Raw genomic sequence first — 22,206 nt, 5'->3', positions numbered from 1 at the left:
GCATCTTCCCTAAGAGTGAGCTCCAGTACCTGCCCTATTCTCGATGCAAATAACTACATTTCAGCTACCTTAATGTGCTGCTCTGGTTTTACCTGGATTCACTATCCACTTCCTGTACTAAAATGATGCAGGGCGCTGTTCCATCTCAGAGATGGCTCCATTCTAGTAATTCTAGAATCATAGGGACCTCAATAGGTCATCTAGTCCAGTCCCTTGCACTGAGGCAGGACTAACTATTATCTTCTAGGGATGGCCAAACTGCTGATCGCGAGCCACATGCGTCTCTTTTACAGTTAAAGTGTGGCTCGTGAAGCCACACCATTCTCCTCCTACCAGATGGGGGGGAGGGAGGGAAGCTTGGGGCTTCTGCAGTGCAGAGGAGTGGTGGGGTTAGGGGCTTCTGCCCCATGGGAGACACTTGCCGGGACTCAGGACGTCAGCCCCGCTCTTGCTGAAGTCCCGAGCACTGACAGGTGTGCCTGACTCTCAAACTTCTGAAGGTTATCATATGCAACTCAGAGGATCTGAAAGTTTGGCCACCCCTGAATCTAGCCCATCCCTGAAAGGTGTTTGTGTAACCTGTTCTTAAAATTCTTTAACGATGGACATTCCATAACCTTCTAGCTAATTTGTTCCACTGCTTAACTACTCTTACAGTTAGAAGATTTTCCTCATGAAAACCTAAATCACCCTTGCTGCAATTTAAGCCCATTACTGCTTGTCCTTTCTCAGTGGATAAGAACAGTTTATCACCCTCCTCTTGATAAGTCTTTTCTGTTCTTGAAGATTATGTTCCTCCTTGGTATTCTTTTCTCCTAAATAAACCCAATGTTTTCAATATAATAATCCAAACAGATACAAACTTTGCGTATGGCTTTCATTTTGTAAAGGGCTTTAGGATGCTTTTTTGCCACATAATTTAAAATCAGCACTGAAAGGGAGAATATTCATTAAAATACAACTATGTGAACTCAACCTTCCATAATGTCACAAAATGTTAAACGCTAATAAAACATAAGTTGATTCTGCTCTCATGTGATGTCTGAGGAGTTGTGAACTGCAACAAATATGGAATACTTGAGTTATGAACGCATTATTTAGACAGCAAATGTGCTGGTGTAGAGCCTATCAGTTAAAAAATGAAGTATTTCCATTTTTTACCTTCATAAAAGTTTATGCCCTATTGATTTTTGACACGAAGCAATGGAATTAAATTATTTTAACCAGAAGGTAGTCAATAACACATTAGGGTAGTATTGGTTTTCGTTTTAGTAGCTCTGCACAATATCACTCTTGTTTGTCTTACCTGCAAATTGTAATACTGCTCGTTGCATATAATTGTTTGAAGCTGTTAAGATTACTTTGATAAATAGTGTTGTTAGCATTCCGAATACATATTTCTGCTAAGAAGACAGGCCTGTCTGTATCTTGTCAATAGCTGTTGTTAGTATAGGTCAGTTTATTCAACACCCTGAGCATATTTAATTTCTTTGTGTGAAAATCGGAGTCTCACAATCAGTTTTCTCATTTGTTTGCTAGAAGGAAAAACATACATAGCAGATATGTGCTAGTGGAGTTTCCTTAATATATTTAAGATGGGCAATTTGGGTATACATGAAGTAGCTAGAAACTGAACAACATGTTGTTACTCTCTTCAAATTTCCCCTTTGAATGAGAGAAGATTTTATAGTTGAATAGAATCATAGTACCGGTTACAAATCCTAGTATTTTTTTAATGCTATTGTATGGACAGATCTATGAAGAAAATAGTGAATTTAAAAAGGGAACAAAAATGCTACTCAGAAATGCTAGGTGAGTTAATTGAAGTATTTCCATCTAGCTCCATTATGTTCTAGCTGAATTTTACAACAAATTCTTATTTATGAATGACCAACTTCCCTATTCCTTAAGTTGTATTTAATTGAAACGCAATAAGCTGTCAGCAGACTAATAGTCCAGATGTTTATTGAAGGGTTGCTCATTCTTGGACAGCATAGTGACCGAAAGAGTTTCTGCACATGATAATACTTAGCACTTTTATAATGCTGTTCTATCATAGATCTAAATTTGTCTTACAAAAGAAGGTGGGAAAACTGAGGAGCAGAGAAGTAATAGGCTTGATTTTCACAAATGCTGAGCACTCTTAGCTCCCATTGAAATAAATTGGAATTGTGGGTCTTCAACATCTCTGAAAATTGGGCTCTAGCTGACTTGCTTGAGGTCACGCAGCTAGTCAGAATAGAAGTCAGGTCCTTAGCTCTCAGTCCTGTGTCCTATCCACTAGCCTTTCACTTCTGGAAATCTAAGTTAAAATTCCACCTCAAGTCAATGGCTTCCCCATCCTTAAACCGAGTTTGTCCATATAACAAAACTACCAGATTGTTTAGGAGGCATGGCAAACCCTGCCCAAGCAAGGATTAGGATTAAATGGTGGCAGAGACCTGACCCAATCCCTACGAGACCCCACTACAAAGGTCAGGTTTATGTCGGATCAGAAAACAACCTGAATCTGTTTGGTCGGGTTGTCCCTGTTCACTGTGTCTTGTTTGGGGGGTCCTCATCAGCTGCGGGCCCTGCTCCTACCAGCCACCACAACCTTGTTGGACTGTATGTGCTGAGGTGTGTTTGTGTCAATGGGTTGCAGTGCCTTTCAATCCACAGTGCAACAGCTGGTGGTAACCGGCAGGAGCGGGCCATACAGCTGCCACTGTGCCAACCCCACAGGTAGGAGGTGGCTGGAGATGGATTATGGGCATTCGTTATGGGGAGCACCCACCAGGCTGAGCCCCAAGCAGTGGCGTGCTGACAAAGGTTCGGAGTGGCAGTGTTGCGATCAGGTCTGAAAATGACTCAACCCTCTTGGGCTCTGGGCAGGTCGGGCAGGTCCTGCTAAGACCGCTAGATAGTAGGGGTGTTGAATGTCAAAATTAAGGTGCATTGACAAAGCTGTCTGAGGAATGTGGCATTATCAGTCTCTACTTTTATGACTACTAAAACTGCTTCTTGCAAAAAAACCCCTCAAAAAACCCTAACAAAAATCAAAAAGATATGAAGTTCTGTTGAATTCATTAGTTATCAGACTTTTAAAACCTAGACCGGGCTTTTTACCTGGTTAATATTTTCAGACAGTGACTTTTGTTGGCACAGATACCTTGTTCTGTGTAGAGTTGTAATATGATTTTTTTTAATTGTGTACAGTGCTCTTTTGTTATGTTCTTGGTTGTTGTAAGCTTTAATTGTGCAAATGTGTCAAAGAAGAGGATGTTATGTTAGAATAGTGAGAACATCCTCGTTAGCTGTAAAATTTTATTCAAGGATAACATACAGCATCTAATTTCAAGGCAGTCTCCAGTCTAAAAATACTTAAATTAAATTGTTCCAAATTACTTTGATTTTTTTATGTTTAGTAAAATATATTTAATAAGCTGAAATTCTGAAAAAGAAGAATGATCTTCTAAAGAAATCTTCCTGTATAATCATCTGGAGTATCTATTTGGAAGTATTATTTAAAACGTTATTCTGAAATTATTGGAATTTCAGGTTGTGGCAATACTGGGTTTGGAATTTCCTTTGGTCATATGGCAGAAAAATCTAATGAAAGTTAGCTTCTCAGAGTTGGTAAGACAACTCCCACCTGTTCATGCTCTCTCTATGTGTGTATATATATCTCCTCAATATATGTTCCATTCTATATGCATCCGAAGAAGTGGGCTGTAGCCCACGAAAGCTTATGCTCTAATAAATTTGTTAGTCTCTAAGGTGCCACAAGTACTCCTGTTCTTTTTGCGGATACAGACTAACACGGCTGCTACTCTGAAACCTTTGTTTAGCTTGTATGCCAATCAAAAGGTTTTTGTGCTGTGCAGATACTGCAGACCTTTGTTATTTTGCCTTGCACTTGGAAATATGAATCATCATGGGCTACATGATGTTAGTGCCACAAGGTTGAGTTGTCCATCCACCGGGGATCGATTTAGTGGGTCTAGTGAAGACCTGCTAAATCGACTGCTGATCGCTCTCCTATCGACTCCGGTACTCCACCAGAACGAGAAGAGTAAAGGGAGTTGACGGGAGAGTTTCTCCTGTCGACCCAGCGCTATGCGTACCCCGCGGTAAGTAGATATAAGCTGCGTCGACTTGAGTTACTTGAGCTACTAACGTAACTCAAATTGCATAGCTTAGATCGACTTTTCCCCATAGTGTAGACCTGCCCCATGTCTTCTGATATTAAGTCCACAAATATTAATTTGTCTTGCTGTTTAGCTAGTTAAACTGGAGATTTGTAAAGTTTTTCAGTAGTATAGGAGATCATATCCAAGAGGGTTGTATTAATTCATTTTCAGTTTTTCTTGTTTAGTAGAAAGTATTCATTTAATTTTTTTGTCCTGTGATAATTAAGTGAATATTTTAAATATTTTTGAATATTGATACTCTGCTGTTTAATTGTATTATTGAAATAATTTATAAAATGTCCACACTGATTAGTCCTTCAAAATTAAACAAATGGGAACTTAAGAAATAAGTTTGGTGTGACTGAGATATTGTTTACACTATTGCATATTAATTTAAAATTAAACATTAATTTTTAAAAAGTAATTTAAACTGATGGGATTTTTATGTACAGCTTCCAATTGAAGATTTATGCAGTTTAACATCACAGTCACTAAGTGTCGCGTTGGCCGCAGCAATACCTGAATCAACAGAGGATATCCTCTTGAAAGGCTTCACCACTTTGGCAATGGAAGATGAAAGAATTGAAACTGCACAGCAGGTAAATCACACCAAATTGCTTTACAATCCTAGAGGCATCTCTTCAGTGCTAAAATTCTTCCCAGTGAATTTGTGCAGCTTTTAGTACTGTGTGCCTTTCTTATGTTTTTAGAAAATTCTTTTGTTAGCATTTAAGAGACATTCAAAAAAATTGAAGAAAAAAAACTTTAACATCTTGGTTGTGCAATAGTAGATTTTTCCCTGTATTGAGAGGCTAAAGCATCTCCAAAGAGTAGTGGTGCTGCCTGCAGAATGTCGCATGTCAACCCCATAATGTTTGCAATGAGATAGACAGTGCTAATGTTGTGCTCCTAGAAACTCATGGAGATGGCATTCTACCTTTTTCTTTTAGTTAGGTGGTAGAATTGTGCTCTGCTAGATTCTGGACTATCTGAATCATTGTTGAGTATTTAAGGGTTTTTTTCCTTTAATAATGAAAGATGCTCATGTTGTGATGCAATTCATCATCTGTATCCTGTTGATTGCTCTGGAACTGCAGATATGATGGTTTCTCTTATTGGTTCCTTGTAATGTCTGGGTTGTTGACAATCTAAATATCTTTGTTCTAGTTCTTCTCATGGTTTGCTCAGCTGCAGGCCCAGATGGATCAAGATGAAGGTGCTAAGTACAGGTATGATCCTCCTTCCATTTGTTGAATTTTATCACTGTATATTTTTATCCTCTGCATCCAGCAACAGCTTTTAAACTAGAAGTGCAATTTTGCTTTTATGTATGTATTATTTCCCCCTTAGACATATTGCAGCATATGATATGTAAGATTTTATCCTGTCCACTAATATACATGCGTCTAATTTTTCAGCATCCTATGACACTTTTCCCAGTTACGTTTAATTTGTATCTATATTCACCTGACTGACTTTCTTTCTTCAGTCTAGGAAGGACTACTTTCAACTGACTTTAGCTGTTTATCAACTATTCATAAGGAGTTGTGTCTGAACACTTCTGAGTGGCTCATGGACTTAGATATTTCTACTGTGGCTAGTGCCACAATGTTGAGTTGTCACATCCAAAATTAAGAGCATGCCTTAAATTTTACTATAAAGTAACCTGCTCTTTTCCCTGTCTCTTGGGGTTTTTTTGTCTGCTTGTTCTCTGGCCTTTATTGTGGGAAGAGTTTTGTGTTGTATCCGGAAAATGGTAAGGCTTGGGCTTATTCGGAGCCCATCCCTGTGAACCTGTTGCAAAGTTGGAGAGTAGCGCCCCTGTTCTCTCTCTTACGATGTGTTTCTGATGCCTGGCAGTAGTGTTTGTAGCTCACAGATGGAAAAGTGGTCTATTAGATGGCTATGCTGTGTCTGTTTTAGTTGGAGAAGTCTAGAGAAGAGTGTTAATTAGTTCTCTGCCCTTACTATTCTGGGGATTACAGGAGTCTGAGGAGAGTTTGTGATTTTACATACTGTTGTATATGTGCTAAAATAGAGCACAATAGTTGAGGCCCAAGAATCATTAATTTTGAAGTTCCTTTTTGATTTAAATTGGACACTTAACATTGTTTAAATGTATGCTTAATAGTGCTTGAAAATTGATGTCTTTATCGGTTTTAAAATAGAATCTATGACCCGTGAGCTTAAATATCAGGTCAGTTTGTGATTTAAGATTTTATTATACATTGTTTTTTGTTCTATACATTTACTTCCTGCAAGTGATCTACTCTTTTCTAGCGAGGTTTCTGTGTCCTCAGGAAAATGGAGTAAATAGTGCTATGTATTGGTTATGTATTTAAATATATAAAGAAAAGCATTACCCTTTTTCATTGTGGTTCTCTTTTCTAGACAGATGAGGGATTATTTGTCTGGATTTCAGGAGCAATGTGATGCTATACTGAATGACGTGAACAGTGCTCTTCAACATTTGGAGTCTTTGCAGAAACAGTATCTCTTTGTGTCCACCAAGACAGGAACACTGCATGAAGCCTGTGAGCAGCTTTTGAAAGAGCAGGTAATTTGTGATACGGTAGTTACTGAAGATTTTTAAATTTAAAGGTACCCTACCAAAAAATAAAGTCCTCTGTTTACAGACCAGGCATCTTGTGGGCAGTAATGGCAGTGCATGATTTACTCCTGAGGGAATTGTAGAGGCTCCAGCATAGCAGTGGGGAGCACAGCCCACTGGCTGCATGGAGGTGGAAGATCACCCTACAGCCCCCCCTTACCCTGGGACACAGACTCGGTGGTGAGGCTGCACCCGACCCTGACACATCACAAGGGTCAGACCTGCCTCAGAAACACACCAGGGCTCTACCTTTCCAGACCAGGTACACCAGGTGTGGGTAGGCAGGCTCAGCCCAGCAGGATCCAAGTATGGAGGGGCTTAGTGAGGGTGGATCCAGGTGTGTGGTGAGAGGGTTCTGTGTGGGGCAATCTAGGTTCAGGTGGCTCAGTGGGGGGGAGCGGGGGGGGAGGGAGGGGAAAAGAGAGGGAGGGGGGAGGAGAGGGCCTGGGTGTGGGGGCATGTGGATGTACAGGGTCTTGTTGGGGCAGTTCTGGGTGCAGGGGCAATGGGACTCTGCAGAGGGGTCCAGTTGAAGGTGGTTAGGGCTCAGCGGAGGGGAGTGTGGGAGTGAGGGATGGGGCTCGGCAGGGGGGATGAGTGTGGGGGGCTTTTTCAGGGGGTCCTTGGTTCAGAGGAAGAAACAGAACAGGAGCAGCGTTCTCTAGTCTCTTCACTATGATCCCTGGGAGTTGTAGACGAGAGTCCCTAGTGAAAACACTTTTCTGAAATTAGAAAGATCATGTTGGAATTGAGTAAACCATTCACTAGAAAGTCATATGTTTTAATGTGGAAATATTTTCTTCAGTAGCCACCTAATACTTTTTTCATTCCTCTTTTTTGGATTGTTTTACCTGTGAAAAATGTGGCTTAAGGTTTGTCATTTATACAGGTTTATTTAGCAGCTATTTCTGCCTACCATTTCCCAGCTGGGGGCTGCCTTTTTTTTTTTTTTTTGCACCCCTTTAGTAAAAGATTTTTAAAAGGTCTCGTAAACTGTTCTCGCTTATTCATAAACCCACAAGTCATTCAAGTTTCAATTTAGTTGTCTGCAGACTGATGAAATTACTGTTTGACCATTTCTGGAAATGTTGCTTAAACTTTCTCTGTTTGAAAGCAGCCAGAAAACTAAATGAGTTGTAGGCTGTTATAGCTGATTCTCGTCTTACACCATGTTCCTCTCAGACAAAATGGTCATGAAACATTAACCAAAATTGTCAAAGGTTGTTATAGCTAAACTGATACTACTCTGAAAAGTGATGCTACATAAACAGCATTATGAGGGGTTCCGTGTTTGTTTGATATCCAGCTGACTTCAAGAGCAAGTGCTCAGTATAAGAGTAAACATATATAATATTTAAAGAGACGGGGTCAGGTAATATCTTTTATTGGACCAACTTCTGTTGGTGAGAGAGACAAGCTTTTAAGCTTACACAGACTTTGAAAAACAGTCTGTCTCACCAGCAGAAGTTGGTCCAATAAAAGATATTACCTCACCCGCCAACATGGCTACACCACTGCTGCAACAACACTGTATACAATTTTTTTTTTGTCAGCACTGCAAACTAAGTCTGAGATGTTAGTCAAACTGCTTTCATTCCTTATCCCACATCACCACCAGTAATAGGGTTCTGCAGAGCAAAATATGCTCTCAATGAGCACCATCCACCCATTGTTCAAATTTATGCCCTCAGTGACCCTTGTGTAAACACCCCATTGCATTCTGTGGCTTTGCACAAGTGCAACTGTTTGGAAATCAGTAAACAATTCTGATATTGAAGGAAGCAAGATTATATAAAAGTAAATGATATTCTCCAAATCTACTGCTTCTGCCGATCTACAATGACTTCTTCTGAGTCTTTTTTTTTTGGATGCTTTTGAGGGATAAAGGAACTGAAGTTAGGAATGTATGCATGGTATATTTTTAAAGAATGTTGGGATCCTGAAGTGCTTCAGAATAGCGTATAATAGCTTTACTACTTGAAAAGATTCTAGGGCTCCTTCAGAATACTGCAAGACCCCTAGATTGTGCGTCTGTAAAGACAATACACTTGAGAACAGTGTTTAGTGGTAACATTTCTTTCTTTAATTCAGAGTTTAGAACATGACAAGATTTCTGCCTTTTGCAAATTTTTCTGTGGTCTGTTATGTAGCTAGCAAAATCTGATCTAATTTTTTAAACATGTCTTATTTGAAACCTAACTTGTTCATTAAGTTACTTACAATCTTTTATGTGCTCTGTTTGAACAGTCAGAACTCGTTGACCTGGCTGAAAATATCCAACAGAAACTCTCTTATTTTAATGAACTAGAAAATATTAACACAGTAAGTGTTGTTTTATTTCTTATAATCTTAGAAAGTCAAGTAGACAATATTAATCAACTCAGTTCTGTGACCAAAATTAGTTATTTCTTCTGATTGATGTGTTTTATTTTTTAAAGAAATTAAATTCCCCCACGTTGTCTGTGAACAGTGAAGGATTTATACCTATGCTGGCTAAGCTTGATGATTGTATTACATATATTTCATCACATGTAAGTAACTTAACATTTTGTATTTTTTAATTAAATCTTAACACTTTAGAGATACATATTCTAGTTATTTTGGATTTTTATAAATGTGTTTATTTTTACAGAGGGGAAAAAAGGCAAGGGATGACACTCTCTGCTCCTTAAAATGTATCTCATCTGCATACATTTAGTCTACTTATGCTTAAGTTTATAAACCTACAACAGTTAGCTTGCATTGGATACTTTTTACCTATTACTTTTTTCTTTTAAAAGTATTGTTTTTATGTCTACCATTACTGCCACATTTAAAATGCTTTTCTTTGTTCTTTGCAGCCTAATTTTAAAGATTATCCCGTGTATTTGGTTAAGTTTAAACAATGTCTTTCTAAAGCTATGCACCTTATGAAAACGTACACTGTGAACACACTACAGAACCTCACAAGCCAGTTGATAAAAAGGGTAAGTTGGGTAAGCAGGTACTGACTTGATTAGTCTGATGTATTTCTAGTAACCCTAGACCAGGGGATCTCAAACTGGGGGTTGTGACTCCTCGGGGGTCACAAAGTTATTACTTGGGGCGGGGGGGGGTTGAGAGCTGCAGCCTCCACCCCAAGCCCCGTTTCGCCTCCAGCATTTATAATAGTGTTAAATATTAAAAAAAAGTGTTTTTTTTTAACTTCTAAGGGGGTCGCACTCATAGGCTTGCTGTGTGAAAGGGGTCACCAATGCAAAAGTTTGAGAACCAGTGCCCTAGACAGAACCAAAAATACCTGCAACTTCTTTTAATATTAATTTGACTGATGTTAATATTACACTGTTGTATTAGACAAGCATTTTTTGGTGATTTTAAATACACCTCTACCTCGATATAACGCTGTCCTCGGGAGCAAAAAAAATCTTACCGCGTTATAGGTGAAACCCGGTTATATCGAACTTGCTTTGATCCACTGGAGTGCGCAGTTATTCCCCCCTCCCCCCGAGCACTGCTTTACCACTTTATAGCCGAATTCGTGTTATATCGAGTCGCGTTATATCGGGGTAGAGGTGTACTTTCTTTTGATTAGTTTGTAGAGCACATTAGTTTACACTGCTCTGGGATAGCTGCAGAGCTGCAATGACAGGTGCAAGTAATCGAAGCGATATCTTGTCAATAGGCTATAAAGATGAATTTTTAAAAGGAACAAAGGGGAGTTAGGTGACCAGCTTCCATTGACTTTCAATGGGAGTTGAACACCTAACTACCCTTTGCCTATGCAAATCTCCCCTAAAAAGCTTGCAGAGATGATAAAATCTGAGTAGGAAGATTACATATTTGACTATGTATCTTTGGCTGAAATCTGGTGGGAATAAATAATTCCTGTGAGAGTTTTGTAGCACGAGTCAGAAGATTTAGAGGTAGGGGAAATGAGTCCATATCCCTTCTCAGAACTTGAATGTGTGCACACTAACATATTGCCATTCAGACTTCTGTTACACTGTATCCATTTACAGAGGTAACTTACTATGTCTCCATTGCTTTTATTTTACATGCTTTCCTTTTTCATTTCCTTCTGTTGTCTTCCTTTCAGTGTCTCCATTTTCTTTCACTTTCTCTCTTTGGCTGCATTGCTCTGTCTCCCTTTTTCCCCAATTTTTCCAGCTTCTTCCTTTCTCATCTCTGCATCCCAAGAATTTCTCTTGTTCCCCACTTCCTCAGTCTCACTGCTTTCCTAATCTCTCTCTGCAGTCTCTCCCTCCTATATCCCCTGCAAACTAAGGATCTGTCTACAATGCAAAAACAACCCCAGACCCATGCAGTGAGTCTCACAGCCTGGGTCAACTGAGTTGGGCTTGTGCTGTGGGGCTAAAAACAGCAGTGTAGACGGTTGGGCTGGAGCCTGGGCTCTGAAACCCATCGGGGGTGTGGGTCTTGGAGCCTGCCCTCAGGCTGGAACCCAGGCTCTGAGACCAACCTCCCTTGTTGGGTTTCAGAGCCCGGGCTCCAGCCCGAGCCTGAATGTCGACACTTGTTTTTAGCCCTGTAACGTGAGCTCAGTGAGCCCGAGTTGGTTTATCTGGGCTCTGAGACTCACTGCTGTGGGCCTTTTTTTAGCAGCATAGACGTACCCTAAGGATACATCTACACCACAGTACAGCACCCATGGCTGGCCTGGTGAGCTGTGGGGCTGTAAAATTGCAGGGTAGGTGTTCAGGCTTGGGCTGGCGCTTGGACTCTGGGACCCTGCAAGTCTAAGGATTTAGCTAGATTAAAAGAGGGATTGGACAGTTATATGAATAACAAGAATGTTCAGAGTTATACTAGTTAATGCTAACAAAAAGGGTACTGGAAGAGAGGCAAAACTTCGTGTTTCAAGGTTTAAGCCAATCTCTAGCTACTGGGGATTATGAATGAGACCTTCATGGGGGAGGAGAGGGCAGATTACCCTATATCCTTCTACAGTGGGGTTTTTTTGCACTTTCCTCTGAAGCATCTAGTGTTGGCTTCTGAGATAGGATAGTAGATTAGATGGACCACAGGTCCAATCCAGTAAGGCAATTCATATGTTTCTATGAGAAGAAATTTATTGGGGGCTAGCCTGCTATTTGTAGTCTCTTCTGCTTTCCTTCTGAAAGTCTTCTCTCTGCCTCCCAATGGGACTGGGACATGGAACCAGTGTGGTGGTCTCTATTTGTGGGAGCGCAGCCATTGTGCTCCAGGGGATGGGTAAAGAAGAGTTAGAGGTGGGGATACTTTTTGCCCTCTCCATGTCACAGGCCGAATGCTGCTCCACGCGTGTGGAGTGGCCTGAGAGGAGGAGAGGGAGGTGAGCTGGTGCCTAAATTATCCAGAAGGTATTCAAAAGTGCCAGGCTCTTTTTTCTGCTCGCCATTTGTTCTGCTCTCCATTCTGGTCTATTACTAGAGCAGGTAAAAGCTCTTGCTCTGCACTGAGCTGAGCCATGGAGGGCCAGGCAAATGCCTGAGACTCTGGCAGCCCAGTTCAGGCTTGGGTGGGAGGGAGTTGAATGTTAACTCAACCTTTCAGTTCCAGGTTTTCCAGGATAGACGTTAGGTTTCCATTTATCATTGCTGGTTAATCAGTGGAACAGCATTGGCAGGTTTCAGAGGAAATGGCATTGTGACTGTTTTTTAGTGGAGAAGAAGGGAGAGAAGTAAAAATGAAAGTGTGCAATAAATATTCTAACCCTTGCTGCTCTGGTCTTGAATATTGTTCTCCCAACTGGGTTTATCTGAGCTTTGAGAGAGTGCCAGCCTTTGGCACACTGAATAGAAAAGCATAAAAAGGTCATAAAAGTGCAAAAATTTCACAAAACAGTTCCTCAAAAGCTTAAATGTCTCAACCAGTTAATACCATGAGCTAAATATAGAGGAATCTTATTTATCAATTTGTTTTTTCTCTTTTCAGGATCCTTCATCTGTGCCAAATTCTGACAATGCCTTCACACTATTTTACGTAAAATTCAGAGCTGCTGCTCCCAAAGTTAGAGTAAGTAGCTTGGTAATTAATAGCTGATAGTGAAGCCATAAAATGAGTTTTAAATTCATTGTTAATGTTAATATGTGGACTGCAGTTTATTTCTGTTTTAAGGATAGTGTTCAGATCTACCTTCCTATGTTAGAAAATGGTGAATGATGCATTTCTTATTTACTAGATGATGAACATTAATTTTTTATCCATTATTTGTGTCAAGCTGTGTTTTGGATGGAAATTGGAATTAAATTAAAAATATACCAACAGCATTTTAAAATTGTTTGTTATTAGTTAAATAAAATCATCTTTTAATGTTCTGATACTTTTTTTTCTTGTGTATCAAAGTATCAAAGCATGTTTTGCATTTAAAACTGAATTATTAAACAAGGGAAATATGATTAGTAGCTAGTGAATTAATCTGATTTTTTCTGGTCACCACATCTTTCAAGACTTTAGAATTAGTGGATCTCAACCTCTCACCTCATTTTCAATAGATTTGGAGAGGGAAACAAGCTTTCCTGTTTTTGTTTTTCCAATTCTTAATTTTTCTCAACTTTGAACAAACTAAATATTGAAACCAATGAGTTGAATAAACCAGAAGGAAGAAAATATTCTCTCTCCATCTGCAGAAGAGCCTACTGCTGTGTCAAAAGCTGGTTTAGCACTTCAACAAACTCTTGTTCCAAGTGCTTAGCCAGTGTCTTCCACCAGTTCAGTGGTTTGACTTTCTTTAAAACTTCAGCAACAAACATATTGCTCTAATATTTTTTATTTAATTGATTTTAATAGGTTATAGTGATCTTAAGCCTTAATGTAGGTTGTCATAATTTCAAAAGTAATTTTAAATAGATGTATTTTTTAAAAGAAAAATGCTTAAATTTAAGAATGATTTTTTTTAATTAAAAAATAATTTTTATCCACCTTTAATATGCTTGGAGTTCATGGTTTTCCCCCCTTCTTTTTCAATATAGACTCTTATTGAGCAGATAGAGCAAAGATCTGAGAAGATGCCAGAGTGAGTATAATGTAATACATATATTTTCAAGTGTTTGAAATTCTGGAAGCTTGGAATATTTTACCTCAGTTTAAAATATTGAGTTAAATAAATACTGCTTTTGGAAAAACAAACAAACAACTAATAACTTTGTTTTGTTTTGAAACTATGTAGCAGAAAAGTTAGAATAGTGGCAATGGTGACCTGGAAATCTAAATCTCTTGTACACAGTTCTTTGGGGGGTTTTTTGTTTTTGTTTTTGTCTAGGTACCAGCAACTTCTGAATGAAATCCATCAGTGTTACCTTGCTCAGCGGGAACACTTGCTAGGCCCTAGTATTACTAGTACTGTAACGGAATTAACCAGTCAGAACAACAGAGATCATTGTGCGCTGGTAAGACTCTTAGTGGTGGCTTTTTTTGGTATGTTTTCAGATTTCTTTAGCAAAACTCAAATTCCTTTCCAGATCCAACCAGTCTTGGCTAAAATGACAGATTTCCAGAAATTTTATTAGTGTGAAACTTTGTCCAGTTTTCAGTAAAGTTTATGGGGTTTTTTTCCCTTGTAAAATCTGTGCTGCTCCTCACAAAGCGACAGTGACAAAAAGTGATTCTCTTTTAAACTTTGCCCAGTGCATGCAGAAACAAAAAGTTTCCAAAGGAGCTTTCACTTGTTTGGCAAAATCTGTGTTAGAGATCTAGTACCTCCTTTTCAACATAGTGTAATTTTGAACAGCTGAGAGAGTTAACTCCAAATTAGTCTTATCTGTAGCAGCAATCACTAACATCCCTTTCAATGTAAATGCAAGAAAGATACAATTTGTTAATTAAGTATTTGTATTTATTAAATGCAGGTACGAAGTGGCTGTGCCTTTATGGTCCATGTGTGCCAGGACGAACACCAGCTTTACAATGAATTTTTCACAAAACCAACACCAAAATTGGAGTAGGTAGTACATACTGTTCTTATTTAATTGCATACCATGCTTAATGTAGTGTTATACATTAAGTATCATCAGAGGTCAGATTAGGCAGTGTTTAGGTGGTTTGCATAGACTAATACTTTTTCCTGATGGTTCCTGTTTTGTGCTCCAGAATCAAAGCTTTAATTTAATTGTTTTGAAGTCTCTAGCCCTTATGATTCTGAAGATAGTCTTAAACTCTTGAACCTAGTGTGAACTGATGCATGTGATTTGAAAGAGTTCCCGTCTAGAAGTCGTTATTCTACTTTATTTCAGGTTCTTATATTGTGCCTATCATTGTAGTGTCTGTGCACTTGGGCATAAACTGTCTCTGATTCCTCTCATTGAGGAGTTAACACTGATGCGTAACAGTAATTATTTAAATGTCAAAATTAACTAAGTCAGTGATAATCAAAGCACATGTGAAAGAGGGACATTGATATTATGAAAATCTACACAATCTACTTTGACTGACATCATTTTAGTGTCACGTTGTGGGTGGGTGGAGCTTGAGGGAAATACTTCCATTCATTTTTTCCAGTCGGCCCCTTGAAGCCAAAAGCTAGAGGGGAGAAGCAGAGGGCATCAGAGTCCTATTAAAGGGAAGCCAAGCTCCCAAAGGCCAGCAGCGCATCTGAGTCTCACTTGGGATACTATACCCAAGGAGCCCTTTGGAGCCTAATTGGGGATCCATGGTCCAGTGAGGAGGGTCCCAGGGATATCTAATCCCCATAAAGGAGGAGCCAAGTTATGAAGCCCAGCAGAGCACAAATGATCGTATTTTGAACATCTGCTGAGTATTGCCCAATTTTCACATCTTGAGTGGACAGAGCCAGGAAGAGTACCAGTACACCTGTCTCATTTGCCCTTCAGTTCAACCCCAGGCATCATTGGGAATATGCAAATATTGACTATTCAGATTAGGAACACTACAATTAAGATGCTTATTCTTTTCTTTTTCATCTTAAAGAACAGTTGTTTGAGGGTCACTTTGCGCTAAGTTGAATGCTTAGGTCTGGTGGTCTCACAGATTTGCACTGACTTAACTAAATTGGTTTAAAAACTGATTTAGTTAAATCACCACAAACTCTAATGTGGATGTTCATGATTAATTCAGTGCAAAAAACTGTATTTAGGCAAGCCCTTAAGTTACAGTTCAGAAACTCAAACCAACACTATACATAGTCCAAAAATCTAATTACATTTTTTCACAATTGTAGTTTTGAATCTGGATGAAAGGCAGGTATTGCTCATTAGTGATAAGAGACTTTCCTCCCTGGTTCCTATGTTCCCTACAAATTGTATAATTCTTAGGTAAATATTCGAGTCTTTAGATGCCCAACAATCTATATTCGGGCATCTAATAAAAGTGGCCCTATTTCCCAAAGATGCTGATTCTCTGAGAGTCACTCATTTTGGTGCCTGAATATGGATTTATAAACCTTCCTTTAGGCACCCAGGCTTGACATTTTTGGCCTGAATTTTTGCTGTTAGATTTTTTGTGTGGTGGTGGGCTTTTGAAATTTCTCCCCTTTTCTCAGTTTCCGCTCTTAATTTACCTTGGCAAGTGGCCCTGATTATGCTGTTATATTTTGAGAGCTCTTACAGGATGACTAAAGGTACCCATACCAAAATATGTACATTTTAAAAATACATTTTCATCAGCTATTCAGTTTCTTGGTCACAGTCTTATGAAAAAAATTCAAGATGCCTACTACAATTGTCAGTAATTCCGCCTCAAAAAACATGGTTTACTTAGTTTAGGAGGACTTTCATATTGGAGTAAACTTGCAAAGATATGAAAGTGAATACTTTAAATCTTCTTTAATTTATTTTCTATTCATTAGCAGGCATGATTTAAATGTTCTGCTTTTCATAAGTACATTACTGGGACTTCACTGAAATCTAGGAGAAGCTCATCTGAGAGAGTGAGACAGCTCTTGTTAAAACACAAATCTTCTATGATAGGAGAGGGAGCACTGAAAAATGACAATGTAAACTTATTTTAGCCTAAATATTAGTATTTCCTAGTTTGCTACAATGCAATACTCTTTAAGTAGGGGTTAATTATAGAACTGTGCTCTCAATAGCAACACATCAGTTCTAAGGAGAAGGGACGCCAGACTGTTGTAAATTGGGTCTGAGATTAGCTATCTTCAATGTAGATTTTATATAATTCTGTTATGAATGGTAACTTCAGTTGGATTAAAATTGGGATATGTTATGCTGAAAACAGTTTATTGGTGCTGGGATACAGGAACTAGTCCTTTCTGTAACATGATCTTAGTGTCGTATTTCGGTATCCTGGAAATGTTTTTTATAATATACATTTTATCTTTCTTCTAGTGAACTTTTGGAGAAATTGTGTGTCTCATTATATGATGTCTTCAGGCCATTGATCATCCATGTTATTCACTTAGAAACTTTGTCTGAACTCTGTGGAATTCTCAAAAATGAGATGCTTGAAGACCATGTACAGAACAATGGTAATACATAGGTGGAAATGAGTGATTGTGGTGTTAATCAGTGTTAGAAACTACTAAACTTCATAGGAGACCGGATGTAGATGTTTCTTATGTGCAAAACATGTCAAAGGTGACACATGATTATTTTAAATGAACTTTGTCCTTTTTTTGGTTACATTATGGTAAACAATTTATTTAAAAACATTTCTTCATTGAAATGAGTATACAAGGGGTATTCTAGAGATTCTTGCTACATTTTGATTTTACTAACAGGCCTTGATCCTGCAAATGCTTATACATGTGTATAACTTTACTCTCACAACTAACCATGTTGATGTCAATGGAATTACGCAGATCAATGAATTTGTGCACTTGTGGGGTACAGGACTAGTGCCATAGAGTGCAATGAAAGGAATGGTGTACGTTATACTTTATATCTAGTCAGGGATTCCAGTTTTTTTTTTTTTTTTTTTTTTAAGTCTTCTTATTCATGTAGGAACCAGGGTTGGCAATTTCCTGGGGAAAAAAGCTAGATTAGGACACGGTGCTGGTAAATTCCACTTAAACCCAGTTTAAACTGGGAAAAATAATTGCATCGATGTCCAGCAAGCATAGAATGAATCTTTTCAACTTTGGATATATCCATTCAAAACTGAGGAATGGGCTCAATCTATCCACAACATCAAAGTTGGTCTTCTGCTGTAGGCTGCTGCAAGGTCAGATGGACCTGGACTGGTAGTCTGCAACTCTGCATGCTTGTGATTGCTTAATGCTTCAAGCCTAGAACTCTGCATTGTTGTTGTTTTCATATAATGGAATGTTTTTGACTTTTGTGTAATATTGAAAACTGAAATGAATCATGACATGTATAGCTTCCTTGAGAAGATACTGAGCCCAAAATGTGTACAGACATTCTGATGCTCAGCATTATAATTTTATATATATATTAGTATTACACCCACTGCAGTTTTACTTTTTATTTGTATAATCCTAAATTAAGCTATGAATCCTATTGTCTTATGTAATTTACACTTTGTTTTAGGTGTGAAATAATGAAACCGTTTTCAGAATAGAAAATGCCTTAAATTGGGGTGGTAAAAATCATGATTTTACCTGGTAAAAACCACCTCTGGTAAATATCAAGCCATTCCTGTTAGGGACTAGTTCTTCATTTGTGGCTCACTGTGAAACTTATGAAATCTAGTCATATGCCTTCAGGACCTTTTCAGATTTCCATTGCCTTGTAGCATATAATTGCATATGAAAAAAATGCAGACATTTCAGCTCATCTGACTGTTTTACCTTAGAAATATCAGTAATGTCAAATCCGTTTTTTTCCTGATTTGGGAACCTTAGATGTGTGTATTGTGAGCTGTCTCACCTATGCTGAAAGGGCAGGTGTTGAATCTGTAATAGATTTTTTTTTTCACTACAGCACAAATTAAGTACAGTTTAAACAGACTAAGAAATCCTTCCTAGTTCAATTGGTCAGCTTTCCGTATCTTGAATTTTCTTAATTTTGCTAATTTTCCAGTCACCATAGTATCTTCCGGGGTAGAAATATTTTTATTTCTAATGTTAAAAAAAAAAAAAAAAAAAAAAAAAAAAAAAAAAGTATAAAGGGAAATGCCTTTTGACTGGCCTTCTTTATGTGCAAGCAAAAAGGGCACAAGTTCAATGCCCTCCCTTCCCCCTTTGTAGGACATCTTAAGCATTTCTAAAGTGTTATGTAACCTTTCATTAGAGTAACTCTCATGTCTCTAGCAATAACTCCATGAAAGATTTGATCCTTTTGATCCTTGGTATATAAAGCAGAGTGGCTATCCATCTCTGGGGTTGTGAAGATAAGTTAATTTACTTTCCTAAGAGCATAATTGTGACCCTGATCCCTCACACTATCTAAAACAAAACACCAAAACACAATAACTTTGCAGAGTAGCCTCTGGGCTAACTTTTACTTACTGGTTTTACCATTTAAACATAGAGCTGATATTTTGATTTAAGCTGCTTCTACTTGGATCATTAAGTACATACAAATGTCTTATTGAGGTAGGTAGGCTAAATTACATGTAGCTCTTTGTCCTGCAGTATGACTTTTCAGTCCACGTGGTAATACTTTACTGTGTATATGACAAAACTACTCTAGGGCAAATTCTTAGTATATAGGCAAAAACTTCATTTTGACATATTTTTAGCATCTCCCAAAACATCAGCATACTTAAACTATAATATGGTATGTTATGTTCTGTCGTATTCCCAGTTTGTGTATGGGGAAATCTTAGGCAGAGAGAGCTGAAAGTGACTGGCCCCACACCACATAGCAAGTCACTGGCAGCGCTGTAGTTAAGAGCACAAGAATTCATGGTTTGTAACAAACCACTCAGCATGCAGCTCTTCAAATGTTATTTGGGCCTGGCTTTCTTTGCAGCAAGTAAATTAATTTGTGACGAAGTATGAAACTCAAAAGTTCTTTTTAAACATTACTTTTCTAGATGTAATTAATGAGCAATTGTATTGATGTTCTTTTGTCAGCAGAACAACTGGGTGCATTTGCTGCTGGTGTCCAGCAGATGTTAGAGGATGTACAAGAACGTCTTGTCTACAGGACATTCATCTACATTCAGACAGACATCATAGGCTACAAGCCTGCTCCTGGGGATCTTGCATATCCGGATAAATTGGAAATGATGGAGGTATAGTATCTGTTTGTTTAATTTGTTTTCCTAGTTATACATCATATGCAATTATATAATGAAGAGCACGGCAAACAGGATTTTTCTGTTTATATGTGTATTTAAAAGCATTGACACCATCAGGGTGGCATCTATTGATTAATCTTTGGCTCTGAAATCAGATAGTATAATATATCGTAGATCAAGTTAAGTGAATCTGGCCACAGTTTTCACCACCGCGTTAGTGTGCATTGTGGTGCTTCTGACTTTCTCCTCTTTAAACAATTTCTGTTGTTTGTTTATTTTAATGTTCTTGATTTTTGTTTTTGTCAATGGAAAGTTGGAGTTAAATGTACTGAATTGTAGGATAAATTCTATGGACGAACACAGTTGGCTGATATTTTGTTTTCAAAGTTGCTGGTCAAGATACTGGCTTAAAAAAAAAGCTTCAAAGATGAAGTTGTTAGGTCAGTAGTAGTTCCCAATAACTTTCTCTTTCAAGTAGCTACTTTCTCTAGCTATTCATAACAGCCATTCCCAGCTCCCTGCAGGATAAGTTCATGCTCTTCATACTAGTCCTGCTGGAAAGAATTAAAAAGATAATTATACTTATAATTTAAAATAAATTAGTATAATTAATACAAGATCTCAGGTAAATGACTCATAGTGTCAATATTTTGTCAAAGAAGGATTTAAAAAAATCTTTTGGATATAAAGAAAACAGTGAACTTAATACATAATTTAAGGCATATTAAAAACTGATATTTCATGAAAGGGGTAATCATAGTAAAAAGAGTGATTGCTAATGCTAATTTGGCAATGAGAGCTCAGAATGTTAAAGGATTTGACTGGAACCTTGCCTTACTTGGCCATTGTGTTTGTAAGATTGTAACTTTTAGTCCATTTTATTTTCCAACTGACCGAACAGCACAGATGGCATTGTCAGACTTACTGCTACTGAAACATCCTCAAAGAGGCAGTTTTTTGTAATCACTGGGTTGGCGCATGTTGCTGTAGGTTTAAGTTGTACAAATGCTTGCCTTGGACAGGAGAAATAAATTTATTAAAACTGTATGTAATTTTTTTTACAATTCTGTCCTTGAAACTGACAAAGCTTTATAAGAAGTGTCCTGTTCAATGCCCTATCCGTGTTCCTATAATCTTGAATGTTTTCTCACTAGTATAAAACTTCTTACAATATTATTGTTCAAGCATAAGTAGTAAACACAAAATGCCCAGGATTGTATAAAAGTAGTTACGATATTCATATTTGTGAATATATTAGCCTTATACATGTAGTATCATCATGCCTTCCCATAAAGTATAATGTCTTTTTTAAAAAACCATTGTTAAATGTGATGCATCCATTCAAGCCTAATCTACACTCAAGTTTTACCGATATAATGATTTCAGTTAGCTGTCTTTTTTTTTAACCGAAATTATTATACTGTAAACCCTAGTGGATGCACTTATAAAGGTATGCAGGAATAAAGGTGACTTTTAAACCAATATAGTTATTTCTCTTCCTATTCATGGATAGCTATACCTGTATAAAATACCTTTATATTGATATGACTGCCCTCACGCTTGGCAGGGAGGCTATTTTTACCACTCTAACTATAGCAGTATAACTAAAACAGGACAACTTTCTAGTGTAGCCAAGGTCTGTCTTACTGATAATACGCTAATTAAGATTCCGTGGCTGATCATTTATAGAGAAGAAGAGGTTTACACTTAATTCCACTGATAGTATAAAGTTTCCACTTCTTACATGTCCTGATGTGTTTGTCATTGTGATTCTGATCACTTTTAAACCTCAAACTTTGAATATTTGGAGAGCAATGGTTAAGTCTGAGTAAACGAATTATTCAAATGTAACGCAGTGAAAGAGCATGTTTTAAGCTCTTTGCTCAAACGTCCTCTTTCCATTTTCAAATGGCTGCTGCCAGTCTGACAAATAGTTTGAAGTGCTAACGTGCAGCACTGTAACATGACTTCAAAGTGCTAAGCAGAGTCTGGAGAGTCTTTTGCTGAATTCTTGTGAAGAATGAGCTAAAGATACTTCTCTGATGCCACCCGCTGATAACATTTATAGGAGTAAACAATCCAAATCAGCATGTGGATTTTAGAGTACTGAGAATTGTCCACCTTTAAACAGAAAGCAGTGCCCAAACTTAACTAAAGCAGAACAAACCCATCCCATAAATTGTGATCTGCATGGAATCTATTGAAATGTTGAATCAGGTTCCATGGGTCAAATTTGAACAGCTGGTTCCTAAGTGGGCCAATTGTCCAAATCTCTGTAATGGGTGAATATTGGCAAACTGGAAAGTGTTCAGTTAAAATATTGAT

The 22,206-nt window shown here is 38.0% G+C and overlaps 1 protein-coding gene across 3 annotated transcripts in view; it reads left to right on the top strand.

The window, feature by feature from the left end:
- LOC112111213 (conserved oligomeric Golgi complex subunit 3) overlaps nucleotides 1-22,206 on the top strand; it is a 47,563-nt gene that overhangs the window by 1,599 nt on the left and 23,758 nt on the right. Inside the window, exons 2-13 of one of the 3 annotated variants that reach the window (XM_024206533.2) lie at nucleotides 4,625-4,771; nucleotides 5,340-5,401; nucleotides 6,564-6,729; nucleotides 9,031-9,105; nucleotides 9,222-9,314; nucleotides 9,624-9,749; nucleotides 12,697-12,777; nucleotides 13,734-13,777; nucleotides 14,024-14,150; nucleotides 14,610-14,701; nucleotides 17,064-17,203; nucleotides 19,715-19,875. In XM_024206533.2, coding sequence (XP_024062301.1) covers nucleotides 4,625-4,771; nucleotides 5,340-5,401; nucleotides 6,564-6,729; nucleotides 9,031-9,105; nucleotides 9,222-9,314; nucleotides 9,624-9,749; nucleotides 12,697-12,777; nucleotides 13,734-13,777; nucleotides 14,024-14,150; nucleotides 14,610-14,701; nucleotides 17,064-17,203; nucleotides 19,715-19,875 — 1,314 coding nt within the window. Of the gene's footprint in view, nucleotides 1-4,624; nucleotides 4,772-5,339; nucleotides 5,402-6,563; nucleotides 6,730-9,030; nucleotides 9,106-9,221; nucleotides 9,315-9,623; nucleotides 9,750-12,696; nucleotides 12,778-13,733; nucleotides 13,778-14,023; nucleotides 14,151-14,609; nucleotides 14,702-17,063; nucleotides 17,204-19,714; nucleotides 19,876-22,206 lie in introns of those variants that run through there. The other 2 variants (XM_029912046.1, XM_029912054.1) reach the window with 2 other exon arrangements.

Source organism: Terrapene carolina, unplaced genomic scaffold (assembly GCF_002925995.2).
Source record: "Terrapene carolina triunguis isolate 2854851 unplaced genomic scaffold, T_m_triunguis-2.0 Scaffold18, whole genome shotgun sequence".
Classification (NCBI taxonomy): domain Eukaryota; kingdom Metazoa; phylum Chordata; order Testudines; family Emydidae; genus Terrapene; species Terrapene triunguis.
The sequence above is the reverse complement of the archived record's forward strand: the minus strand, read 5'-3'. Positions and strand labels throughout refer to the sequence as shown.